Source organism: Sceloporus undulatus, chromosome 9, assembly GCF_019175285.1.
Source record: "Sceloporus undulatus isolate JIND9_A2432 ecotype Alabama chromosome 9, SceUnd_v1.1, whole genome shotgun sequence".
In the NCBI taxonomy this organism is placed as follows: Eukaryota; Metazoa; Chordata; class Lepidosauria; order Squamata; family Phrynosomatidae; genus Sceloporus; species Sceloporus undulatus.
This window is the reverse complement of record NC_056530.1, coordinates 17530925-17555651: the sequence shown is the minus strand read 5'-3', so window position 1 is coordinate 17555651 and position 24727 is coordinate 17530925. Positions and strand designations below refer to the sequence as shown.

At 43.3% G+C, this 24727-nt stretch overlaps 1 protein-coding gene across 2 annotated transcripts; it reads left to right on the top strand.

The window, feature by feature from the left end:
- Nucleotides 1-5031: 5031 nt before the first annotated feature.
- On the top strand, nucleotides 5032-24123 carry HAUS5 (HAUS augmin like complex subunit 5). Of its 2 annotated transcripts, none has more exons than XM_042440050.1 (19): nucleotides 5032-5194; nucleotides 6192-6254; nucleotides 7544-7576; nucleotides 7879-7903; nucleotides 9073-9205; nucleotides 10177-10336; nucleotides 10581-10653; nucleotides 11678-11757; nucleotides 12306-12363; nucleotides 13526-13653; nucleotides 14394-14472; nucleotides 15030-15175; nucleotides 16991-17153; nucleotides 18629-18709; nucleotides 20120-20265; nucleotides 21020-21134; nucleotides 21941-22079; nucleotides 23568-23700; nucleotides 23982-24123. In XM_042440050.1, exons 1-19 carry the CDS (start codon nucleotides 5088-5090, stop codon nucleotides 24109-24111), a joined length of 1992 nt encoding a protein of 663 aa, XP_042295984.1. In that variant the 5' UTR covers nucleotides 5032-5087; the 3' UTR covers nucleotides 24112-24123. The 2 variants fall into 2 exon arrangements, with proteins under 2 accessions (XP_042295984.1, XP_042295983.1); XM_042440049.1 differs by having other exon boundaries at nucleotides 12303-12363.
- The last annotated feature ends 604 nt before the right edge of the window (nucleotides 24124-24727 follow it).

The window sequence follows — 24727 nt, the reverse complement described above, 5'->3', positions numbered from 1 at the left end:
TTACCAATGTGCTTAGAGGTGGCATGTTACTTATTTTACACACAGAGAGAGCAACAGTTCCTCTGCACCCTAAACTTCCCAGCAGCGTGTGGATCTAGACGTAGCAGATCAGACAGAGATAAACTGGGGAGGAGGGGGGACCACTGTTGTTGAACAGAGTTGTGCCCCTCAGTCTGTTCTGACCCACAATGCTTAAACTGGTTTTAATATTTCCCACTTTTGTAATGCGGATTACCAACTAAACATTGCCTTAGAATGTCCATTCCATTTTGGAAAAGGAGCTCTCTTGCTTTTCAAACTGCACCAAATGCTTTCACAAGAGATGTATTCCAGGCATCCCAAGTGTCATTCCCAAAGCATCTTAGATTGCTCTGAACGAACATGCAACTGGGTGTGGTACTACAATGCCTGCCCAGTTCTGCTGCCACCATATGGCCTTGTGGCAGTGAAGCATGCCCTGTTCAGAATGTAGATTCGTAGAGCAAAGAGCTTTCTTTTCCCATGGTGTCTTTACCCTTAGTAAAACATGACACTAATCTTGAGGATGTTAACACCAAGAAGCCTTCTCCCCATCCTACCAGGCTGGAGTTTTCAACCAATCAACAATACCAGCTTTATATCATGTTCTCCTGGAACTACGTGACTCTGTAGTGTGAAAGAGACCTATATTAAGACCCTGCACCATTATTTATTAAATTGCCTCTTGGATTAAAGAAACAAAAATTATTTTTCAGGGACTGTCATAGCACCTCAAAACCAAAGGTATCAGTGCAGTACTATCCCATGCAGATTTAGGTAGGTTTAATCCCAGTGAAATTCTTGTTTCTGTGAAATTTCCATTCCAATGACTGACTTCATGTCAAACTTGCCCTGTGTGTCTTCCAGGCTTGGTTCTGCCATATCCAATAGCTAATGGGCCAGTGGCATTGCAATCAGGCTGAAGAATGGGACACAAGTGAGCTCTTGCTGAGAGAGATCAATCCCTGCTCTTGGGTATACAAAAGCTAGCACACAATAGGGTTGCCAACCTTCACTGCCCCCTGCTTCTGTGCATTAATAATAGCCTGCCATAAGAAAGGTATGTCTGGAAAAGGGGTGAGGAAGGAGTGGCAGTGCACATGTTCTTGGACTCTAGTGCCCATTGACCCAAGCAGAATGAACTGTGGTCAGGGATGATGAGCATTTGAGTCCCATAATATCTGCAGAGTAATAACTTCCCCACCAAAGATACTGAGCTGGTGAAGTTCTTTTGCAACTTTTTTCCACGTTGGAGGAAAAAAGGACCTCAGCTGTCCCCCTCTTGCTACAGGAACCTACAGAGATATCAGATTTCTGCTTTGTTTTCGTTTTTAAAATGGAGACGCTTTCCCATCCCATCTCCAGCACATGCATCTCCTGTGTTTGTACTGTATGGAAAAATGTTGTATGTTGCCGACTGTGCAATTTGCAAATCACAAAACAAAGAAAACGCTGTCTCTAAGCTGGAATTCACGAAACACACCTCAGGAGGAGTTCTCTCTTGCCCTCCCATCCAGTAAAATGGATTCCCACCAGGGCAAAATGGTGTTTGCCAAGGGCAGCTGAATCACTCTGATTCCCCATTGGCAACACTACAGGCACCATCCCATATATATATAGTGTACTTTGTAAAGCAAAACCAATACTAGCCAGAGATACTCTCAAAAGAAACCAGTTTACTCCATGCTTTGTAATCAAATTAACTCCTCCGATCAGATCCCCATCTCCTAACAGCATTAATCCCTAATATTCCAGACAAAATTATTGTTCTATTTATTCTAAAGGTACTTTTAAAAGAGAGAGAAAGAGAGAGAGAGAGAGAGAGAGAGACTTTGTATTTGAAATAGAGAGCAATTGGAAAGGTTCAAATCTAATAATTGGATCTAAATTCTACTTTTAGTAAAAGGCTTCTCCATTTTTATTTTTAAATTGACCGGGGACGGATGGACACAAAACCAGCCCTAGGAACCACCATAGGCCACACTTTCCCACCCCTGATCTAAGATCATGATTTCTTCGTAAATCAATGTTGTTAGACTCAAAGGAAGCTGCTCCTATTGAATGTGCTTTGTAATGCAGCGTTCGTGAAGCCATCCAGCAAATGAGTAAGTGTGTTGTTGGACTGAAACGTCCATCAGCCACAGACAGCATAGCCAATAGTGAGGCACCATGAGAGTGACACTTCTGTGCCATTGCTGTTGGCTAATAGAATCACTGCAGAAAGTACAGATCATGTGCTGAACCCAAGCAGCATCACCAAGAATAACACCAGGACACCATTGTTAAGAATCTTACATGTTTAAGGATTTTATAGTTACGCTTTGGGCACACAGACCAGAGGACTGTGAAGTACAGCTCTTTAACCCCTCCTTGTGTCAGAAAACATTTTGGATTAGGTTGCAACTTAATACAATTTTGATATGAAATGTTTTAAGGGCAGTGGCAAGTGGCATTTCTCTCTTTTTAAAAACTGTCATTCATATAGGGATATGAGACAGCCAGCACAGCGTAGTAGTTCGAATGTTGGACTACAACTCTGGAGATCAGGGTTTGATTCCCTGCTTGGCCATGGAAACCCATTGGGTGACTTTGGGTAAGTCATGCACTTTCAGCCACAGAAAGCCCTGTGATAGGTTACACCTTAGGGTTGCTGTAAGCTGGAAATGACTGAAATGACTGAAACAACAACAAATATGCATATGGATCTTGGGAGATCATGCATTATTACATTATTGTGAGTCAGAGCCATCTAGTGTCTTCTCAGAATGGCAGCCACACTCCAAGATTTCAGTAAAGAGTCTTCCATAGCCCTATTATCAGATCCTTTGATTTGGAAAGGCCCTGGAACAAACATGGGACATTGTGCGCATGCAATACACTGCTTGAGCTTGGATACTGCAAGTGCTTCACATTTCATCTCAGCTATCAAAGTAGAGTTCCAAGTTGATATGTCACTGCCCACATTTTGATACCAAAACATGAACCTCAGCCTTTACTTTCGAAGATTTCAAGACCTTCAACTTTTATTTTGGAAGATCAAATCTCTGAACACAGAAATACCAAATATCTCCCCCACAGAAAAAGTAATTGTTGCATATTGTTGTGTGTTTCTTCCTCCTAAGAATGGGAATAGCTGCAAAGATACAAAGATGGTTCTAGTCTTTTACCAACCTTTCCGAACTCAGTGTCTTTTGAATCGGTATCTCTAGGTACTCTGATATTCTAAGACTGAGAAAAGGCACATGGTATACTCTTCCCAGGAATATATCCTTTCAGACTGCAGATAGGGGAGTCAAGTATTCAGATGCACCCCCAATATAATAAAATTCAGCATATAGAAAAGTAGAATGAAAAGGAAGATTGCTTTCTGCCTGCAAAGACCTTATTTTAAATAAAATCCCAAGCTAAATTGTTAGCGTTTGAACTTGTGGGCTTTATGGCACTCCAGGCATATCCTCATAAGCGTTACACACATTTTGTGTGTCTGCATTCTCTCTGTCTCTTACTCTCTATTAATAAAGATCAGTGACAGAAAGGGAAGTGTCAATTCAGGTCACTGTTTATTTATATGTTATTTGTCAGGGTCTCCTAAATGAACAATTTTTGCTTGACTGTAAATAGGGGTCAGACGCATATGTTAATTTTTCAAACACACACAGTTTGCTCTCTAATCTCTCTATGTACCTTCTCCCTTATGTGTTTGGGGTGCATGGTTGGGTTTTGGGGGGGGGGTGTTTCTTTGTGTGAATGAGTGTCAGGCAGATATAAATATCTATGGTGATCTCTATGGGCAGTCTGGCCAAGCTGATAAAATAAAAATTAGCCCACCTATCAGGTTGGCAGTATTAATCTAGAAAGATGCTGGGCTTTTTGTACATCTCTGGTCCTACCATACCACAAGTGTTTACTGACTTTAACCCATCTGACTTTGTATTCTGAAAGAAATAAACAGTCTTTTGCAAGTCCACGCCGTGTCTTTGCACCTTTGCACATAGCTATCCATTCCTCAATTTTTTCAAAGGAGTTTATCAGGGAACAAGGGAAACTGGAAGTATAATCCAATGGCAGTCTGAACGCAATCATGGGGTTTAGCGTTATTGCGTGATAACCCACTAGACGCAATTTCGGGCAATGGGAAGTCAGTCCGAACGCAATCGTGGTTTCACGTTATTGCGTGATAGACTGCCACACGCAAATTTGGGCAACGGCGTGCTGTTTTCGGGCAATGGGAAGCCAGTTCGAATGCAATGCGCATTCATGTAATTGCGCTAAAGTAAGGCCTTCCCATTAATTTTCAGTCTTGTCAGAAATCCAGCATTCTAGAAATAGAAACAAACCCATCTTTCCCACAAGGCTTTGCCAAAGTGCCCAGATAAAAAAACCAGAATGGGGCTTAATCTGTGCCTTTAATATGTGTAGATTGAATAACAACAATTGTCATGCTTCATTGACTGAGATTCATCTCCCAACCAATCGATGAACAAGAGAGCAGACGACAGCTCTATCCTGTTTCAAAACTGGGATCTCTCCTGCATTCATAATAAGCCATTGTTCTAATTAATTTGCAGCATCAGGTCTGATTCATTGCTCCTCTGGTTTCATCAGATCTTACACAACTGGAAATGTACCCATTGAAGAGTGCTGCAAGCAATGCAAATCCAACTAAGAGTGAACCAATGCATGGTTTGCCAAGGCACCCCAAAGCATGCTGTTATAATGCAGATAGTACAGCCACATCATGTGCCCTGAATAGAGTGGGTAGCTATATTGGATCAGGGGCAGAGTTACTCTAACTTTAATGCTTTAATCTACAAGCAGGAGGAGGTACCATAAACATTGTACCCAGGCGGATCTATGCTATTCACTTGCTCTTTGTTTTAACATCACCTCACTCAGGGAAACTACATGTCCCAGCAGGCTTTGCGAAGCCTGAGCGAGGCCTTCGCGTTTCCCAGCGTGCGGAACTACATCTCCCAGCGTGCCTTGCGGGAGGGGGCGGGGCCTGTCCGAAAAAGGCGCCTGCGTTCGAGTTTTGGGCGGCGGCGAGCGAGCGAGAGGAGAAAGGAGGAATGGAGCGCAGCGGAGGGCTGACTCTGGCGCAGGAGCTCCGTCGCTGGGCGGCCGAGGAGATGAAGCTCCCGCCCGGAAGGATCCCCTCCGAGAGAGCCGCCCGAAGGTGGGGATCAAGGGTGCCTCTGAGCATACGCCGAGTGCTTTCGGCGCTGGGCTTCTGCGGAGGGTAGGAGAATGCTTACAGGGAGAATACTGGCCCATAGAGATACATGGCAGTTGTTATGATCATTATGATCATCATTATTAGTCTATATGCCGCCTTTCTCCCGATATAAGGACTCAAGGCGGCGGATAGAAATTTTAAAAGGGGAGGGGCTAAAACGAATGACAGAACTTGCTCACAGGGAAACCATGCTTGTCCATAGGGACACATTGGGTAAGTCACGTCTCCCTATGGGCAAGCAGTCTCCTGTTCATCTCAATGGACAAGTATTCCCCTATGATTCCCTATAGACAAGTATTTCCCAATGGTTAGCTATGGGGAGTATTCTCCTATGATTCCCTAAGGGCAAGAATTCCCCTATAACTCCCACAGTATTTCCCATTGATTCCCTATAGACAAGTATTCCCCTATAACTCCCTATAGACAGATTTCCCATTGATTCTCTATATGACCAAAGTATTCCCCTATAACTCCCTATAGACAAGTATTTCCCATTGATTCTCTAGAGACAAGTATTCCCCTATAACTCCCTATAGACAAATATTACCCTATAATTCCCTATAGACAAGTATTCCCCTATAACTCCCTATAGACAAATATTCCCCTATAATTTCCTATAGACAAATATTCCCCTATAACTCCCTATAGACAAATATTTCCCAGTGATTATGTTAAATTTTATGTACTTTCACCTTCATTTTTCTTTGCTTTTTCATTTTTATTTGGTTCTTGTCCTGTTTATTTTGACATTTGTCCAAGTTTGTTCATGGCACAACCTTTTGTCGTACTTGGAGGGCAGTTAATATTCAGGCTTTGAGGTCCCTTGCTTCTACTGGACTTGGCTTGTTGTTCCTTTCCCCTTTCCTAGTACCTTTCAGCGCTTCAGAAGAGGCAGGTTCTCTTTATTCTGACAGACAGTTGCTTCCTTTTCTTCCAGGATGTGCTCAGGTCAATGCGCTGAGATCTGGAAGTACGTCATCCGCCACGTTCATCACCAGAGGTAAGTACCTGAAGGGACGTGATTAAGGCTTCATTCCCAACAAGATGTAAATCGCAGCAGGATTTGAGGTATGTGACTCTAGTTCCTATTTGAAATCAATCCTGATCCTTATCAGGTCGATTTCAAAGGGGAAAATGCAGGGTAAACCCCAAACCCCCGAGGTTTCTTGACACCAATTCTGGCCCTCCTCTTCCTCCATCCAGACCATTCTTTGCTGCCCGAGCTCCTTCTCCTTCTCTGCCATGTAGGCCTACCTTACAAGGAGGCCGGGGCAGAAGGAGAGAGTCAGCAGGGATGGAGGAAGGAGGATGGAGGAAGCACGTGCGTACCTCCGTACTCCTGGCCTGCCTCTCTCTCCTCCTTTGCGGGGGCCCAGAGGCAGGCTGGGAGGATGGAGGCACACATGTCCTCTGGCCTGCTGCCTCTCTCCTTCAGTCTCAGTCTCCTTGTAAGGTAGGTCTATGGGGCAGAGAAGGAAAAGGAGGCCGGGCCATGGGGAAAGGTCTGGATGGAGGAGAAAGAGGACCAGAGGGGAGGGCTGCCGCTGTTGCTGGGCCCCAGCCACCAACACCCAGGTAGGCAGGCAGGCAGGCCAGCGGAGAAAGGGAGGAGAGGAGGAAGAGGAAGAGGAGGCAGTGATCCAAGGGTGGAAGTGGAGAGGAAGACCCATGGGATCCCTCTGAGGCTACTGTCACCCTTGGATCGCCCAATCTAAGGGTGGTTGCAGAGAGGGGGACTCAAGGGGGTACCTCTGGGGCCACTGCCACCCTTGGATCACCTGCTTTAAGGGTGGTAGCGGAGAGGGTGACTCAAGGGGGTCTCTCTGGGGCCACTGCCACTCTTGGATTGCTCAATCTAAGGGTGGTAGTGGAGAGAGAGACTCAAGGGGGTCCCTCTGGGGCCACTGCCACCCTTGGATCACCCAATCTAAGTGTGGCAGTGGAGAAGGGGACCTTCCGTCCTCCCAGACAGCCTCCGCTGTTTCCCCAAGGTAGGAAAGGGGAGAGGAAGAAAGAAAGGGATGGCTGCTTGTCCTCCCCAATGGGAACACACACACACACACACACACACCCGATTCCAAACAGGCCCCCTTTCCATAATGGGGACGAGGGGCCATTTGGAATCAGGGAATAAAGCGTGGCAGACCCTGAAATGGATGTAGGTTATTCCCCCCAGTGGGAATAGGCCCTGAAGGGAGGGAGATCTTGGGTTAGGTTTTAGTTTATCATTATCTGTTTCTCACTCCTGTTTGGCTTATCATCCTCCTTTTCCCTTTTCTTATGTTGCAGCAACGTAAAGAAGATCCGAGGGAACTTGTTGTGGTATCCTTTTCTGGGAGAAGCATTGTGACTTTAAAAAAATGGTTGTGAAGCATAAGTACACAATAAAAATGGTTCAGATTACTAACATTAGTTTCATTGAGTAAGCTAAACAGTTCTGTGTTTAAAATGGGAGACCAAATTTGAAAAAATTCTTAGCAAAATAAGACTAATTTAATCTAGTGCAAAGTAGGCCTGGCTTGCTGGTCTAAGATTTCTGGAGAGAACCAGGTTGTGATAGGCTCATGCAATTATTAAAATGCAGATGAGAAGTTGCTTCCTTAACCTGAGCATGCCTTGTTTAGGTATCAACAGATGGAGGAGGCTGAGGTGAGAGAGCGGACAATACACTACCATTCTGGGATGAGTTGGAGAACATGTGGCTTTCCAGCTCTTATTGGAGCCTGACTTGCTTCATCTCTGACCTCTAGCTGGGCTGGACAGAGATGATGCACACTGAAGTCCCAATAATCCCTGCAGTTCCTGACTACTGGATTTAAGACAATGATTCTTAATGTAGAATGGACTTGCTCGGGGAGGCGGGTGGGGGGAGACTGGAAAGCCCTACCATGCAGTATAGACCAGGAATAGAAACCATATTGCCTCTAAATGTTGTTGGACTACAACTCTCCACAGTCTTAGACAGCAAAGTCAATGGTGAATGCTGGGAGTAGTGATCCAGCAGCGTCTGAAAGACACATGATCGCCACCCATGGTTTAGATAGTATTGATCTAGATAAACCCAGTGCTTGGACATTGTGTGAAGTAGCTTCCCGTATTCCACATTGCATGTTCCAGAGGGATTTTTTTCTAGACATTAGCTAGAATCCTGTTAGCTTCATTTTTTTCTTGTTAATGTTTGCTGTCAAGTAAGCTTCCATCTATGGTAACCCTATGTTTTAGAGACCTCCGTGAGCTTCAATCATCAGTAGTCCTGCTCAGGTCTTGCAAATCCAGGGACTTCCTTTATCCACCTTTAGTCAATCGTCCTCTTTCCCTTTTGCATTTCGCTTTACTGAGCATTATAATCTTAGAATCATAGAATTATATAGTTGTAAGAGACCACAAGGGCCATCCAGTCCAATCCCCTATCATACAGGAATACACAATAAAAACACCCTGACAGATGGCTATCCAGCCTCTGTTGAAAACCTCCAAAGAAGGAGAGTCCACCACACTCTGAAGCTGCATGTTCCATTGTTGTACAGCTCTTGCCATCAGGAAGTTCTTCCTAATGTTGAGGGGGAATAGTTTCTAGAAACTGCAATGCAAACAGGGGGCAGTTCCTACTGCTCCATCACATCCTTCCCTTCCTTTTCAGTGGCCATAGCATTCGCCTACAGAGGTTGACAGATCCGAAAGGGGGAATGGAACTCTACATGCGGAGCATTGTGCTCTGAATGTGAGATGTAGGGGTTTAGGCATCAGCAACTAGTCAAGAGCACCAAAGTGACCAGATGGAGTTTTGTTTTATTGCATCCAATATTTCTCTCCCTTAGGGCAAGCCTAGTGGCCTGGAGTCGGAGAAAGAGTGTCGCAAGCAGCTGGTTCAGGGCATTGCCCGCATGCGTGAGGAGCTGCAGAAGATCGACCTGCACATTGAATCAGCACAGCGGGAGCTGATGGCTGATGGTGAGTTGACTATATGGAGTAATAAATGTTATACGCAATCTAAATTGCCAGCAAGTAGTGCATATGAGATGTTATTGATAGTCTCCATTGACAATGATATCCTCATTTCAGTCAGTGTTTCTTACAATTTTTACAGTTTTTATTAATTTCAATTTTTAGCCCTCCTTCATTGTTGAATATTACAAGTGCTTCTGTGAAGACGTTTAAAGAAAGCCAAAGGGTGCCAACGCTGATGCTGTTCTGGAGCCAAGTAAAAACATGGCTTTTAGGTCTTCAGGACCTAGTTGATTTCTTCCAGATCTGCTTACAATGGAGGCTTTAAATGGTTTTATACTATCTTGTTTTATCCATTTAATTATTTAATCTGCGTCTAGTTTTTTAAAATCTTACTGCTTTAAATTGTTTTAAACTGTTTAAATTGATCTTACTGTACATTGCCATGAACTCCTTGAATATAGGGTGAGTTACATAAATATTTCAATAAAGAAAGAAAAAATATTACTCCAGGCACAGTTTTGGGGAGTGTCATCTGAACCTGTCTTTCACTGCAGCTTTTTGTTGCTAATACAAGCTGCCCATTATATAAATATTTCTTCTTCATTTTTTTGTAGAACAATAAGTGCAACTGTTTTCCAAGTTGTACTTTGTTAAAAGCTTACTTGCAGTCAGTAAAGTAGTACAGATACATGTTCATGGATACCACAACTCTTTAGTGCCTTGGTGCACCATCTCCAGCCTCTTGCAGGCTATAGACTGATTCTGGTCACTCCAAAAATTTGAGCAGGCATTGCTTTGCTTTCTGAATCAACATTTTTGTTCAGCATTCAAAGAATATATGCTTGCCATTGAAAAAGGGATGTCAGAGCAAACATCTAATAGCAGGTCAGACACTTTTGTGGTAGTCCCAAAGCTGCAGAGTATGCAGAGCTCAATATGTGATACATTCTGGTTTCTTTCTGCTCTGGTTTCAGAGGTGACTCTGGAGACAGCCCAGGAGGAGATCCGTGATGCTAAGCGCCGCACCTTGCTTCTGAAGGCCTACTCAACCCGGGTCATGGCAGAGCGTCAACAGTTGCACAGAAAAGCAACGCAAATTAGAGGGCGTCTTGAACAACTGGAGGAGATGGAAAGGTACAGCCCCAATTTCCTGGCTCTTTTTCCTTGTAGGAAGTGAGAAAAATAAGTATTTGTTGAAAAGGAGAATTAGGAATGACTTCACTTACTGTGTCATTTCATTTGAGGAAGCAAGGGACAGTAGCTCTACAGCAAACCATCCCCACAGCCTCTGACTCTGTTTGGAGATATGCATTGAATACTCTGCTCTGAGATCTGGTCCTTCATTTCTAATGAAACCTTCATGTGTTTTTCTTGACAGTAAGTCCCGGACAGCAGTGATCTTGGGTAAGACGTCAACATCTGGATTGCCCAGTTTGAAACCAGAAGTTCTGGTAAGAGCTAGTTGGTTGCTCACAGGAAAAAGGGCAAAGTACTGTACATTAAGTACATTTATTTCTTGCTTTTCCTTCAATGTGCTCAAGGTGGCACACATGGTTCTCCTCCCCATTTTGTTCTCACAACAACCTTGTTAAGTAGATCAGACTAAGAAAATGAATGGTCTAAGTCACTCAGTGAGTTTCAGGTCTCGTTGCGGACAAAAGCTATAATCTCCCAGGACCCAGCCCATCATTTTAATTCGGGGATTGGTAGTTGTGGCTCTTCACAAGTTCTTGGAGTAGAAGTCCCATAATCCTTTGCCATTGGCTATTCTGGCTGGGCCTGATGGGGTTTTTAGGCCAAAAACATCTTTTGAGCCGGAGATGTTCATCATTGCTCTACTTACTACACACTAGCTTTGAGAGTGGCTTCTGGCAATTGTATACTCATGGGTAAGTACAGTACTAGAGGAACTGACCCATAGCTCCCAAACACTTAAAACTATTTGTTATTACATGCATTTGCAACCAGCCTTTCAATGCTAAAGTGCTTCCAGAGCAGCAATCAAAACCCATAGTAAATGTAGTGAAATGATAACAGAATTCTATTAGAGAGTTGTATTTTTGAGACTGTTGTGTAGAATTCTCCTTTTGGGGTGTAACTTCTTGAAGAAATAACATGTTTTGTGGGGACAGGAAACTAGCTCAAGGTGTCCAGGTGCTTTACTTGTCACAGTTTCTTTCTCCCTTAACAATATCTAGCTGCTAGAGAGTGTTGGGTAGCTTTTCCACTGATACAATGCAGTGGTTGACTGGTGCTGCACATGAATGTAGTGTGTGGCCCAAGTGTGTCCCTGAATATGGTGTTAAAGCAGATAAAGTAAATGCATGACCCTCCATATATTGGATTGCAACTTCTATGACCTCTCATCATTTGGTTACACAGCTGGGAGGAGCATTCCATTAGTATCTTTACCATCTACATGTTCCTCAAAAGTAGGAACATGTGAGCAAAGTCGTGTTTTCTGTTTCTCTCCAGCATGATGTTCAAGAAGCCTGTCAGCTTCGTTTCCAGTTCCTGAAGACCCTCTTTGAGCGAAGTATATCTGGGAACCTTCCGTAAGGACCACTTCCCATCTTTCTGGAGCATCCTTTTATATGCTCACCATAAGTGATGTTGCATTGTAGCTTTCTCCCAGAGCCTGGGAAAGCTGCTTGTTTTAGACTACAACTCCAGGTAGAACTTCAAAGTCCTGTCAAAGGAGAAAGGCTTTGTTCTTGATTGGATGCAATGGGTTTTTTATAGGAGAAGAGAAGTTCTCTGCCCCCTTGTCCCAATGCCAGGTAAAATTGTGAAGCCAGAGCAAATCGTGCTGACTGGGGATTCTGGGAACTGTGGTCATAAAGGCAGTATATAAAAGTTTTGCTGGCATTGTTTGTTATTTCAAGCACATGGATTAACAGTGGGAAACAATCTGGAAGAACAATAGCCATGCAAGTTTAAAAGCAGCCTAGCACAATATTCTTGTTTTTATGCATTCTCTGTCCATTTCACAGCCTTTTTTACTTGCGGTTTTCTTTCTTTTTTTAATGGGTTGATCATTGCATTCAGCTAGTCCTCCACTTTGGAGCTTCAGTTGTTCCTCTTTCTCTGTTTCTCTTAGCAGTGGGATGAGTGAGGACCAGTTGGACAGTTCCTACCAGCGCTGGCTGAACATTGTGGAGGTAAGGAAGATGCTGCTTTGTAAGCCTGGGATAGAGGACTAAGATGAGTCCACCCTAGACCTTCTCTTGCCCCACAAATAGGTACAAAGACCTTATCATATGATTTTCAGGGTACTGCTGGCACTATCATCTTTAGAAGAGCTAATTCCCAGGCTCAGTAATATGTAACAGGGCTGGGAATCATATATCCTCTAGGTGTGTGTCTGCAAGTCCCATCAGCCTTCACCATCATAGCCAGTGGTGAAGAATGCTAGGAGATGCAGTCAAGCAACACCTGGAAGAGCCTATGATTCCCACTTCTGCTATCTTTTACGTTCTCTTTTGCAAAAGTGAAAAGTGGGTGTAACTGTAATTAATAAAAAAGATAATTTTTGAATTTCAGTTTACGATTATACTCAGCTTCTTACCCTATGCTCCAGAATGTTCACATTTGGTCACTGTTATCTTCTGTCATCAATACTATGATACCAAGCAGTAACCACATAAATACTGTTTTCCCTGTACATACACAGAATCTCATGATTCTCATGTCTCACCCAAACACCAGTTTCGTTTCTGTCCAACGATTGTCTTCAAAACCTCTGCCATCTTCCTTCATCCCTCCTCATTCCAAAAGAGCACCTGCCCCTCTTAGCCAGTCTTCACCAAATGTAAATAGGCTCTAAGCCAGACCTGTGAGTCACTCACTCTGTATTTGGTTGAGCATATTCCATAACGTACAGTAAGAATGGGGAAAGTGCATCCCGATCCCCTATTTTGCAGTCCTCTTAAGTCACTTCCATAGGTGACATCTAGTTCCTAGACCACCCCCAAATGCTTAAAGGGCTGAAAATTACCCTAAACATAAAGCAGAGGTAACATGACATTGTTGGGGAGCTGACAACAAGCCAGTGTCACCTACCACTGGGGCATGGGCTGAAAAGTAGTCCCCACCTCTATATTGTGCTGTATAGAGGCACTAATGACATTATAAATCCTGAAACATAACAGAAAGTTATAGCTTTCCAGGTGTTTCTGTCTGCAATTTCTCAGAATCTCTTACAAGTTGCCATGCTAACTGGAGCTTTGGGAAGTTGTAGGCTAAGATGGGATATAAATCCAATAAATAAATGATTTTTTTTTCTTGGGCCTGTTCTTGTTATCATTCTTTATTTCCCTGCAGAGAGTTTCTGGCTGCCACCCACCAGCCCACATCCTTTCTGCCTTGGAGCACCTGGCCCTTCAGAGCACACAGCAGTTGCAGGAGCTTACCAACCGCATCAACATCCCTCATGATGTGGAAGCACTCAAGTAGGTCCTGTCCCAAGGTCAGAGGGATGATGTTGGTTCTTTACCTTCCCATGATTAGTAAGAGCCGTTGGACAGTGAAATACACTACTTTGGGCTGTAGTGGAGTCTCCTTCTTCAGAGGCTTTTAAACAGAGACTGGATGGTGATCAGTTGGGAGTGCTTTGATCATGTATTCCTCCATGGCAAGGGGTTGGACTGCATGGGCTTTGAGGTCTCTTCCAGCTCTATGATTCTATGACAAAGATGTGCTTTGCTTCCTCCCCTGCTCCTCCTTTTTCCAGCACTCCAGTGAGCACTGGGTTGGGGTCAACTATTTAAATTTTCCACAGTGCCCTAGCATGCATCTAATGTGGCATCACTCCAGTGCATTCCAAGAAGCTTTTAACTGGCTTCAGCAATCTAGCCCTTATGAATACACCAGGTAACCCAACAGTACTTATTGTTGGTGATAGCTAAATGCCATCAAACCTATGGTTACCATATGAATGAGAGACCTCAATGACATCATCAACAGCTCTGCTTCAGTCTTGAAATTTATTTCGGTAGCTTCTTTTATTGAAGCCTGCCATGTTTCCTTTATTGAATCAATCCATCTGTAATATGGTCTTTCTCTTTTACTACTACTAATGTAGGAGGGGCCATATCAGGTATCACTTCAAATCTGAAAGAAGTCTTAGCTTTATTGGAGTCATGTTAGAGGAGAGCAGTCCACATTTCTGACCATTCTTTACTTCACACAGGTTTCGCTACAACAGTGGCCACTTAGAGGATGTTTCAGACCCAGCAGATGACCTGCCTCCTATCCGAGGCCTCATTCAGGTGAGGAATTTTGTCACTGCCCCATTTCTAGATGTAATAAGGGTGGGACAGAAAGCCAGTTCATAAGTATGTGTTCATCTGTCATTTGCAGGTTTCTTTCATTAAGTGATTGCTTACATATATTGATGGTTTTGGAATTTAAATATCCAGGTGCATTGTATTGGGGCATTTTGACAATGTTGGACTAATAGCAACCCACTCAATCCCTTTCAATTTCCTTTGAAAACAAGGCACTCAAAGGGTCTTAAATGCTCAGGTTTACCTGTGTGCCTTCTTTTCAAAGTAAATTCTGAAGGGATTTCATCAGCCGTACAACCAAAATTAGATAGCGGAAAATGCATTGGGGATTGCAAAAAAACTCCACCCTATCCAATTCCTGGTTACCCACAATTGGCCAAAGGGAATCTTGGAAAAACCTATACTGAAAATGTAATACTTTAGTCGAAAACCTAATTCCGAAATCCGTGCTTGAAGTAGTTCCTTCTAGTTTTTTGTGCCAGAGGGGAAGTGGACGTCATAATTCCACTTTCCTTTCTCTTGTTTTCCCCTGGTGGCAGGAGGGCTGGAGCAAATGTGAGATGCTATGTGTGGAGCAAATCCGACTGCGTGCCCAGGAAAAGAAGCTGTTGGCACAGTTGGAACCTGTTGTCCAAGAGATGCATCGCCTGCTTTCTGATGGCTCAGAGCATTCCATCTTAGCCAGGTAAGTTGCCCCAGCTGGATAGATGGCAGGCAAGGAAAAAGACATGGGACACTATAAAACAAACCTAAAATAAGTAACTCCCCCAACCCCGAAGAAGAAGAGACCATCTACGAAGCTCCCTTTTTTCCTGTGTATCCCATTACATGCTTTTCATGATTTGTTTCTTCGCTGCAGCTCCCTGCAAAACCTACCTTGTAAGCAGTGCAGCTCTCCCACAGCAAACATAGCTGTTTCCATTTTGTGAGAGAGTGCAGGGATCAGCAGGGGTGCACCTAGCTATTTTCCTGTAGCTCAACATGCTGCAGTAGGCATGTTCAGGGACCTCCAGAGGCCATCTGTAGATGATATCCTTGTGGCACATCCAGTTACAAGAAAATAGCTGGATGCATCCTTGCCAGTTCCCCTGCTCTCTGACAACATGAAAATGACTGGGGAAAGACTGTGCTGCTTACACGGCAGGTTGGGAGGTAGATGTTGGTCATTGTGTGGTTGGTGTATGTTCAACTCACGCCATTGTAATTCCCCAACAGAATGCCTGCCTACATGTGTATTTCTGTGTTTGTGTATAAATACATATTATATACATATGTGCATTAGAAGATGGTTGCGCTGTACATGGAACAGTGAAGATAGTATCACAAAAATCCTTGTGGTACCTTTAAAATGCCATTGTTGTGTAGTGATTTGACTGTTGGACTGGGACTCCAGGACACCAGGGTTTGAATTATTGCTTAGCCATGGAAGTCCACTGGATGATGTCTGGCAAGTCATATTCTCTTAGGGCCCAAACAGACGGGACAAAAAAGTCGGCTTTTGCAAGGCTTGGGGGCATGACAATTAGATGACCCATGCCCTCAAGACGCATGGAACATGCGCCAAAGCTTTGCCTGAGCTGTGGAAACCCAGCCCAAAAAGGAGCGGGTTTTTTCCACTCCAATTTGGGTGCCCTTGGGACCATGGTGTGTGGTCCTTAGTGCCGGTCTGTTTCCCTACTAAGTCTCAGGCAATGGCAAACCTTTGAATAAATCTTGCTAAGATAGCCATATGACCGGGCTAACACAGAGTAGACTTAAAAGCACATAACAACAAAGCACCTTGAAAACTTTTTTCCCTGCACACTTTTCATTTTAGTATGAGCTTCCATGGATTGCAATCTACTTCTTCAGATTCATTTAGTATAATCTTAAAGCTTAATGTGTATATGCATAGTGTACATAGTAAGGAATGAGAACAGAACAAAATTAGATGCAGAAAAAGACACTTAACTTACTAGTACTGGCCATAAACAAACAGTGTAAACATTCTGTGAATATGAAGTCGAAGACTTTCATGGCTGGCATCCATGGTTTTTTGTGGGTTTTTCGGGCTATGTGGCCATGTTCTAGAAAATTTTCTTCTTGACGTTTCGCCAGCATCTGTGGCTGGCATCTTCAGATGCCAGTGAATAAATAAGACACTTTATGCATAACCATGTTTCTTCTGCTGTGCTGAAACCAGGATAGCTTGTAATGCCTTGTAGACTTTTTAACATCTGACCATATTGCAAAGCTGTCCTGAAAACAATATTTGATAACATTCAAAAACCGCAAAATCTGCAAAACAGTGATACCTTTAATGGGACAACCAGAATGCACAAAATACATGTTGCAAGCTTTTGAAGCTCCACTAGCTTCTTCATCAGGCAAAGATGTTAAGAATCATCCAGGATAAAAAAAATATGGCAATGTTAGTCAGATATGTCCTGGCAGGGATTTTTTTTCCTTTCCTTTCCTCCCATCCCTACCCCTCCCTCACCATATTGCCCCTTCAATGCAGAGCTGTGTTTGAGCTGGAGCTCCGGGCTGTCAGACTCAGGGGGTATAGAGATGGCCTACAGCATGGCTGCCGAGAACTGGAAGAGGTGGTGATGACCCGACATGCAGAGCTCCAGGGTTTGCAGGCAAAACGCCAGCGTATCCTGGACTTCCGGCACCTAGTGGTAGGTGTTTGGAAAGGAGGGATAAGTCTTTCAGGCAGAGGTGCAGGGACTGGGTTTCATTTTGGATCCAGTGAAACCTAATGGTGGGATCAAAGTGCATATGGTCCTTGGGCAGGGTGTTTAAATCTTTCTTTAAGCTCATATTTCCTTGGGAATTCAAAGGAAGTACACTACTTCCCTTTCAAGTGTGCAGTAAGAACTTTAAAAACAAAGGTGGTCATGTTGCGCCATAAGACTAAAACTATGGTGTGGTACAGACCACCCAAACTGCGCGGCTTCCCGCCAGCAGAAAAAGAACCCACAAAAAGCGGGTTCTTCTCAAGCGGTGACGACAGCGTAACATGCGCCGCTGGCGCATTGGTTATGTAAGCGTTGTGCGGCACCATGCGGATGATGTGCAGCGCTTACGTAACAATGGTGGCACCTATGTATACAGGTGCTGCCATTGTTACCCCCTCGTCACGTGCTAGGGTTGCAGGGAGTGTGGGGGCGCCGCCCCCAGGCAACCATAGCACATGACGAAGGTCTCACAAAAGCCCATACGTACCTGGCCAAAGTCAAACCCAAAGGCAGACAATACTTTCATTAGGATCAACTGCAAGGCAAGGTAGTAAAACATAGGGAAGGAAGAAGGAGACTTGGAAGTCCAACAATCTTGGCTGGATATTTCAAGGCAGTGCTTCTCAGCTTTTATCCTCCAGTTGTTTTGGACTTTAGCTCACAGAATCCCTTACTCTAGACCATGCTGGCCAGGGATTCTGAGTCCTGAACGAAGTGCAAAACATCCTGATGATCAAAAAGCTGAAAATCATTGCTTATGAACCATTGAGGTTTATAGTTAATCTTGATGAGTCACTGAGAGGTATGTAGGTATTGCATATTTGCTGGGATTAAGACAATTCCCCTTCTCTGTAAATACAAAGTTTTTAGGAATTCAGATTCCTGCCCTGCAGAATTGAAATTAAGCACAAGGATTTCTTAGGTGGTATATAGCAGATGGATAAAGGAATATTCTTTTACAAGCAAAGCTGGGCCTAAATCCAGTTTTGAGAATAGTTCCTATTGAATCACTGGGATTGCATAAATATTGACTCAAATTACAACTAGCAATTGAATTTAGGCTAAGATTCAATTTTAGCTGGCTGCACTGGATAAAATAGTCACTTAGGATCTAGTAGGCAGTAGTATTAAGTTTTGTAATCCTCAATGCAGTCACTGTTTAGGTTGTAGAAAATCTTCTTTCTCCAGCTATAGATACAGTTAGAACTATAGCATACCGTGTATTACAGGAAAGGATGTTAAAGAAACTTGTTTATTTGAAGTTATTATGGGGATGTTTAAACAGAAGATGGATGGCTATCTGTCATGGACACTGTGATTGCAAGATCCTTAAACTGAGTGGAGGTTAAACTAGATGGCTTCCAAGGAGATCTTTTCAGTTCTGTGATTCTGTTTTGCTGCATTCCCTCTCACAGAATGAGAAACAGCAGCACATTCGACTGCTCATCAGGGGCACCTCTTACGTTAAATCCCAGCTCCGCAAGGACCAGGCTGAGGTGAGACGTTCCCTTTGCTTTGTGTGTTTATTTATTGGATGGGATGGTGATGAACCTAAATCTGTTCCTTGGAGAAGAGGACTGTGGCTGATAAAGGAAGTGAAGAAGGGCTTTGGGTAAAGGGAAAAAAGGTTTTTCAGACTTGCTTCATTGGGCTGTCATGAGGATAAGGGTATGGAGCAGTGAAGTTGTTAATGGCATCCTGAGCACACTGAGATAAAAATGTGATTAACAAAGTAATTAACAAATGAAACTTGCAGTGCCCCAGCATTCAGACCACTGCTTCTGAAGCTGTTCTATAACTAGCGTGTGTTACATTGGTCAGTCAGTGAGGTGTAGAGGTTTGAGACTAGGGATCGGGGTTCAAATTACCTACTTGACCATGGAAAACCTGAGGTGAGTCACACACTCTCAGCCCCAGACATTCCTGTGTTAGGTTCACCTTAAATTGGAAACAACTTGAAAGAACACAACAACAACAAATGAGTGAGCATCTTATTGGGGAATTTTGCTGTGCGCTTGTCTGGTTATACTATAGAAGCCAGTAAACCCATGACAGGCAGGTGGCGGCCGATGCCCAGCGAATACACATGAATGAAAGAAGCTGTCTTTTACCAGCTTAGATGACTTGTCCATCCACCTGTTGGCTGACATCCACAGTCCAGGTTCTCTGACATTTCCCATCACCTGCTGAATGGACATTTTTATGTATATAAATAAAACTGAATGTGCCAAGGATTAAATCTGGGACCTTATCCATGCATTAGTCTCTTTAAGTCCTTTTCCGGTATGCATTAGGCTACATGTGTTCAACCTCACAGGTGATAATACACATCTGGATGAGCCACAGTGAAAGCCACAATAGCCCAGCATTTGTGACCACTGCTTCTGAAACTTTGTTATAATACTAGCATCTCTCATGTTGGTATAATTCTTTTTTCCTTGCTAGTGAATTTAAAACAGGGGTGAGCAAAGTGTTGTCCTCCAATGATCTTAGACTGCAGCACCTTGCATTCATCATTACTGTGTATACTGGCTGTGGCTGATGAGAACTAGAGTTTAACAATACCTGGAGGTCTGCACTATGTTCACGTCTGCTTTTAAAGGTCATTTTGGCAGCCTTTGGGAGGTCTCAGCACAAAGATAACAGGAAATGAAGTAGCAAAAAAAAAGTGATAAGTAATAACTATTAGTGGAAGATAATAAAGAAGCTACACTCTTATCTGATGAACTATCCTGCCAGAATATTTTCTAACACAAGTAAAATTCTTCAGCATAGAAAACTAGGAACCATTTTAGTTTTTTTCAAAGTGAAGATATAGGGATTGCCACTTCCTATTCCTGGAAATAGATTCTGTGTTTCTTTGTTCCCTTTGGGGTCATGTTGACTTGAATGCCTCTCTCTATTAGATCCAGGACTTCATAGAGAAGAAACTGCTTCCCCGGGCACATCAGGTGGAATTAGAAACACAGAAACTTAACAACTGGGTGGATCAGGAGGTCCGGCAGTTTCGGTCCATCGCCTTGCCTTGCTTGTTGCGCCGCAAGCTCCCTGGGTAGGTACTTCCCAAGCTCCTCTCGCTATGTGACCAATGTTATGGTCTGGGCAAACCCAAGGTCATGTAGGTCAGTGCTTCTCAAACTTCTTTGGTGTGGGAGACTGAGAATTTTTCCCCAAGGACTGGCATTACATTTCTGCCCACTGGGTACAATTGTTTGTTTCTTTCCTGAAAATGTGCTGGGGATTGGTAGCTAATAGCTTAGGGACCACTACTTTGAGTACCACTGCTATAGGTGAGAGTAAATTTCCAAAGCTTCTCATGTTTGAAAAACCCAAGTTATCCTGGATAGTGCATAATTTGTTAATGTCATCTGAACTCTTGGAAAGGAGAGGATGAAATAATGGTTAGTGTGCAAGGGGGATGGGTTTAGTGTCCTGATATAAGCAAAATCAGAATAAATTAGAAAAAAGCATGATGGTAGTAGAATTATATGTAAATGTGAACAATATGCATAATTGATGCTAGTCTCAGAATTTGGCTTTTCTTGCTGCAGAATTTGGCTTATAGCATCATAGAATCAGAGAGTTGGAAGACACCTCAAGGGCCATCCAGTCTATCCAGGATTGCCTTCATACTGAACAGTTTACTTTTATATTTACTGTGAAAGTCTTTGGTTTTGGTCAGAGTGGTGCACAGTTGGTGGCAACTTGAAATGTATGGGCATTGGGAGCAAAATATATAATCTCCATGGAACTTTGATTTTTAAGACACAAATATGAAAGCCTTTCTTTCTTACTGCATCTTCCAGTTCTAAGTGTATCCCTGCCCATGAGCTTTCTATCCACCGCCTGAGCCGTATAGCACCAGCTGAGTACCGAGCCTTTCTCAATGTGTGTAGTGGAGCTGCCTTCCCCCTTTACAAGGTGCGTATCTCCCTCCTTTGGGGTGCATCCAGAAAAAGCAGATGTAGCACATGGAGCTGAATCACACTGCTGGGTGGTAGACACATGAAGGAGGTTATAAGTTGACACCAAACCAATTCCATTTAAATTCAAAGACATAGCTGTGTTAATCTGGAAAGTCGGTATGCAAAGGAATCTTCTAGCACCTTGGAGACTAACTGAAAGAAAGAAATTGGTAGCATGAGCTTTCATAGACTTGAGCCTACATCCTCAGATACATAGGAAATAAACCATGATAAAACTCTGCATGCCTTGAACATGTTTCAAATACATCCACATCATCGATTGCATCTTAGTGCAGACCTGTGCAAGCAGAACTCACAGAGATGTGGTTCCAATTTAAATTAGGGATCCTGAAGAGCTGCAGCCAAATAATGAGCAACATCTTTCAGATGTTGGTTTACAAGAGCAAAGTGTGCCCTTCCCCAACCTTGTTCTAGAAACAAAAAAATTTGTTCCACCTATTCCCCATCAATTGAAATTGGCTTTTTCAGACTAGAAGTGAGTTTTGGATGCTTCTGGCTTTGCAGAGGTTTGCTGAGCTGGCCTCCAGAGAGTCTTGGAAATGTTCCCTAGAGCTTGCCCACCCTGATACAGATCAAGGGTAGGGAACATTTGGTTCTTCAGATGTTTTGGATCTTCCATGCTGGGTGGGGCTGATGGGAGTTTTTAGTCAAAATAGCAAGAAGGCAGAAGTCTCCACCTTCAGATGCAAAAGTTAGTGCTCTTTCTCTCATCCAGCCTTTGCTTTATTTTTCTCTCTCCAGGCCCCTGAGCAGCTGCTTCTCCACATGGTGGACCTGAAGAAGATGCTCCTTGGCCTTCGTGCACAACTGAGTTCCAAACAGAGAGCATTGGGAAGCCTGCAGCACCAGCTGGAAGAGGCCCCAGAACCCAATGTGCAAGGTATGTTGCCTCTCTTGTGTTAGCTTTGTTCAGTCTGGTCCCATCCTTCATGGAGCCATCAAAGTCCAGTGATGTCAGAAAGGAAATTTCTAGTGCTTAATATTTCTATGCATGCAACAAACAAATCATTGTTTTCATAAAAGTCATAAGTAAAAGTGAATGGATCCCAATAGAGAACAGTTGGCCCTCCACATTTGCAGCTTTGACTTCTGTGTATCTGAATGTTTGTGGTTTTATTAATATGTCCATTCTAGAAATTTCTAAGTCCTCCTTCTGCTGGAAGTTTTCTAGTGTTTTTTTATTTGTGGTTATTCTACATCCACAGGGGTCCTCACCGCTAATCCCAGCGAATGTGGAAGGACCACTGTATTCAGCCAGTTTGTTCTAATACTGAACCAGGCAGTGTAAATTATTTTCTAGTGTGTGATTTGGTAACTATAGCATATCATGAAGTCCAGCGGGTGTGTAAAATTGTTGTGTCAACATTTTAACTGCCTTTCTTCCTTAAATTAAAAGAAATTTAAAGGTTGTAAATGTTGCTGTAAAGATGTAAAGACAAACATTCTGGAAAAATACTATTGACAAAGATTTGAAATTGGAAAAATAATGTTCAATCCGTATCAAGGAGTCTGTATGTTTTTTTCTGAATCAGCTATTGCAATTCAAATACATATAGGCTGTTGGAACGCTAAAAAGCTTTACTGGGTAAATCTAAGTCAAATATACCAAATTAAGTCACTGGAAAAAATTACAGAAAATTTTCTATAAATATTTGCCATATTGTTGGCAAATCCTCAAGAGTACACTTTACGTTTTGCTTATTGGTTTGTAGCGGCTTGCAGACGCCCCTTTCCTCACTGGATCGGCGCCGTGCCTCAGCCCCGATCTGGCCTTTTCGTGGCACAAAAAGAAGCCTCAAAGAGCGGCTCCTTTTCACACCACGGAAAGGGCGGCCTAGCCACCATGGCAGTGGCTTTTCAGTGCTCCTTTGGCACAGCATATGTAAACTCAGTGCCAATGGAGTGCTGTGATGCCCCCCTGCCATACATTTGGGCACGCAGTGTGATGCTGACGTATAATGCCAGTCTGTAGAGGCTCTTGGTTGCAGATGTACAAAATTATCTTCCCTTGATACCTGTAAACAGAGAAAGGGATACAAGTAAAGCCATAAAATCTAACACCGAAGATGTAAAATAAAAGAATCAACAGTGTTCATGTCTCTACTGTATTTATTACTTACTAGAAATTCACCCAACATTGCTCAGGTGGATGCGGATGATTTTGCATATGATCTGAATAAAACAAAAATTTGGTAGCAGTCCATAGAATTTCTTTCATACTATGTTTTCTAAAACAACCAAAGTTTGTTGACTGGAAAATGTTTGGGATGTGAATCTTAAGTGTAAAAAATCCAGTGTGGTCAAATCAGTTCGTACATCCCAATTCCCATTCATTACTTTAATAACATGACCCCCTCTCCTGCCCTAGCCTTAGTGCAAGAGGTGCAGACCCATGATCAGGAGCAGGCTCGCGAGCTCCTGCCTCGGATCCAGCGAGTGACAGATCAGTGCAGAAGTCATATCGAACACTGGAAAGAGGTGCAGGCCATTGTGGATGCCTGGTGAGTAGAGGGCAGAGAACAGGGACAAGAGCCAACATGGTGTGGTAGTTGTAAGTATCCAGAAAGAAGGAGTAGAGAGACCCCAGTTCATTTTCCTGCTCTGCCATAAAAGGGGGTTCTTTAAAGAGTTTAATAGCCACTGATGTTGTGAGGGGGGACCTTGATGGGGGGGGGGGGGGGGGGGGGGGGGGGGGGTAAGGAAAAAAAGGTTCTTGTACCTTGAAAGCATTTTCTGCAAAGCCTCCCCTTGTTGGCCACTCATCCCTGTCTTCTCTTTCTAGGTGGGAACAACCGGGACAGTTTGTGCTGCCTGGTGAGCGCCGTCATGGGTTCACATTGCAGCAGTGGCTAGAGCGCTGGACCCTGGCCTCCAAGACCTTGCAGCAGCAGAAGCAACACAGCTGGGTCTGAAATCAGTATAAGAGCAATGGTGGTCCTGCAAGGCAAGGTTGCTCTAGGGCTAATTGTGCACTAGTTCTCTCCCCCATCTAGATACAGTAGCACTGTAGGTATGGTTCACAAGCAAATTGTATGCCTTCATTTTTTTCTGATTCTGTTGGCGTAAAACTTGTTTTTTGGGACTGGTCTCACACCCCAATATAGGGCACACTTCCAATTCACTTGCAATCTTCAGTTGGATCGAAATCCTTACTCACAACAGTCTTAAGATCCTAGTGCATGATATATAAAACTATCGTGTCGCTTTCTTTCAAAAAGGGCATCTATATGCTACATATATGGAGCCAGAAAAAGAGTACCATGTTGTTTAACCCACTACTATATATTGAACACTTTTGAAAATGGTATTATTAAGCATTCCTATATACACGATTCTTTGAAATTAATTTGGGATTCATGTATTTTATTATGTGAAAAACTAATAAAATATTATACAAAAAAGTCACTAGAGATGTTTGCATATTGTTTTGATTAGTTGGCTGTTGTTACTTTGAGAGACTGCCTGGTCATTTTTGAAATCCAGCATTTTCATGGAAAGCAAAAAAACAAAACAGGTTTTCCTGCATTA

Excerpts from the sequence above, each read along its gene's own strand:
- HAUS5 (XM_042440049.1), top strand. The coding sequence starts at position 5,088 with ATGGAGCGCAGCGGAGGGCTGACTCTGGCGCAGGAGCTCCGTCGCTGG. Across the intron at positions 14,473-15,029 it reads CTATCCGAGGCCTCATTCAG|GAGGGCTGGAGCAAATGTGA; the intron begins GTGAGGAATTTT and ends CCCTGGTGGCAG. Across the intron at positions 22,080-23,567 it reads CCCAGAACCCAATGTGCAAG|CCTTAGTGCAAGAGGTGCAG; the intron begins GTATGTTGCCTC and ends CTCCTGCCCTAG.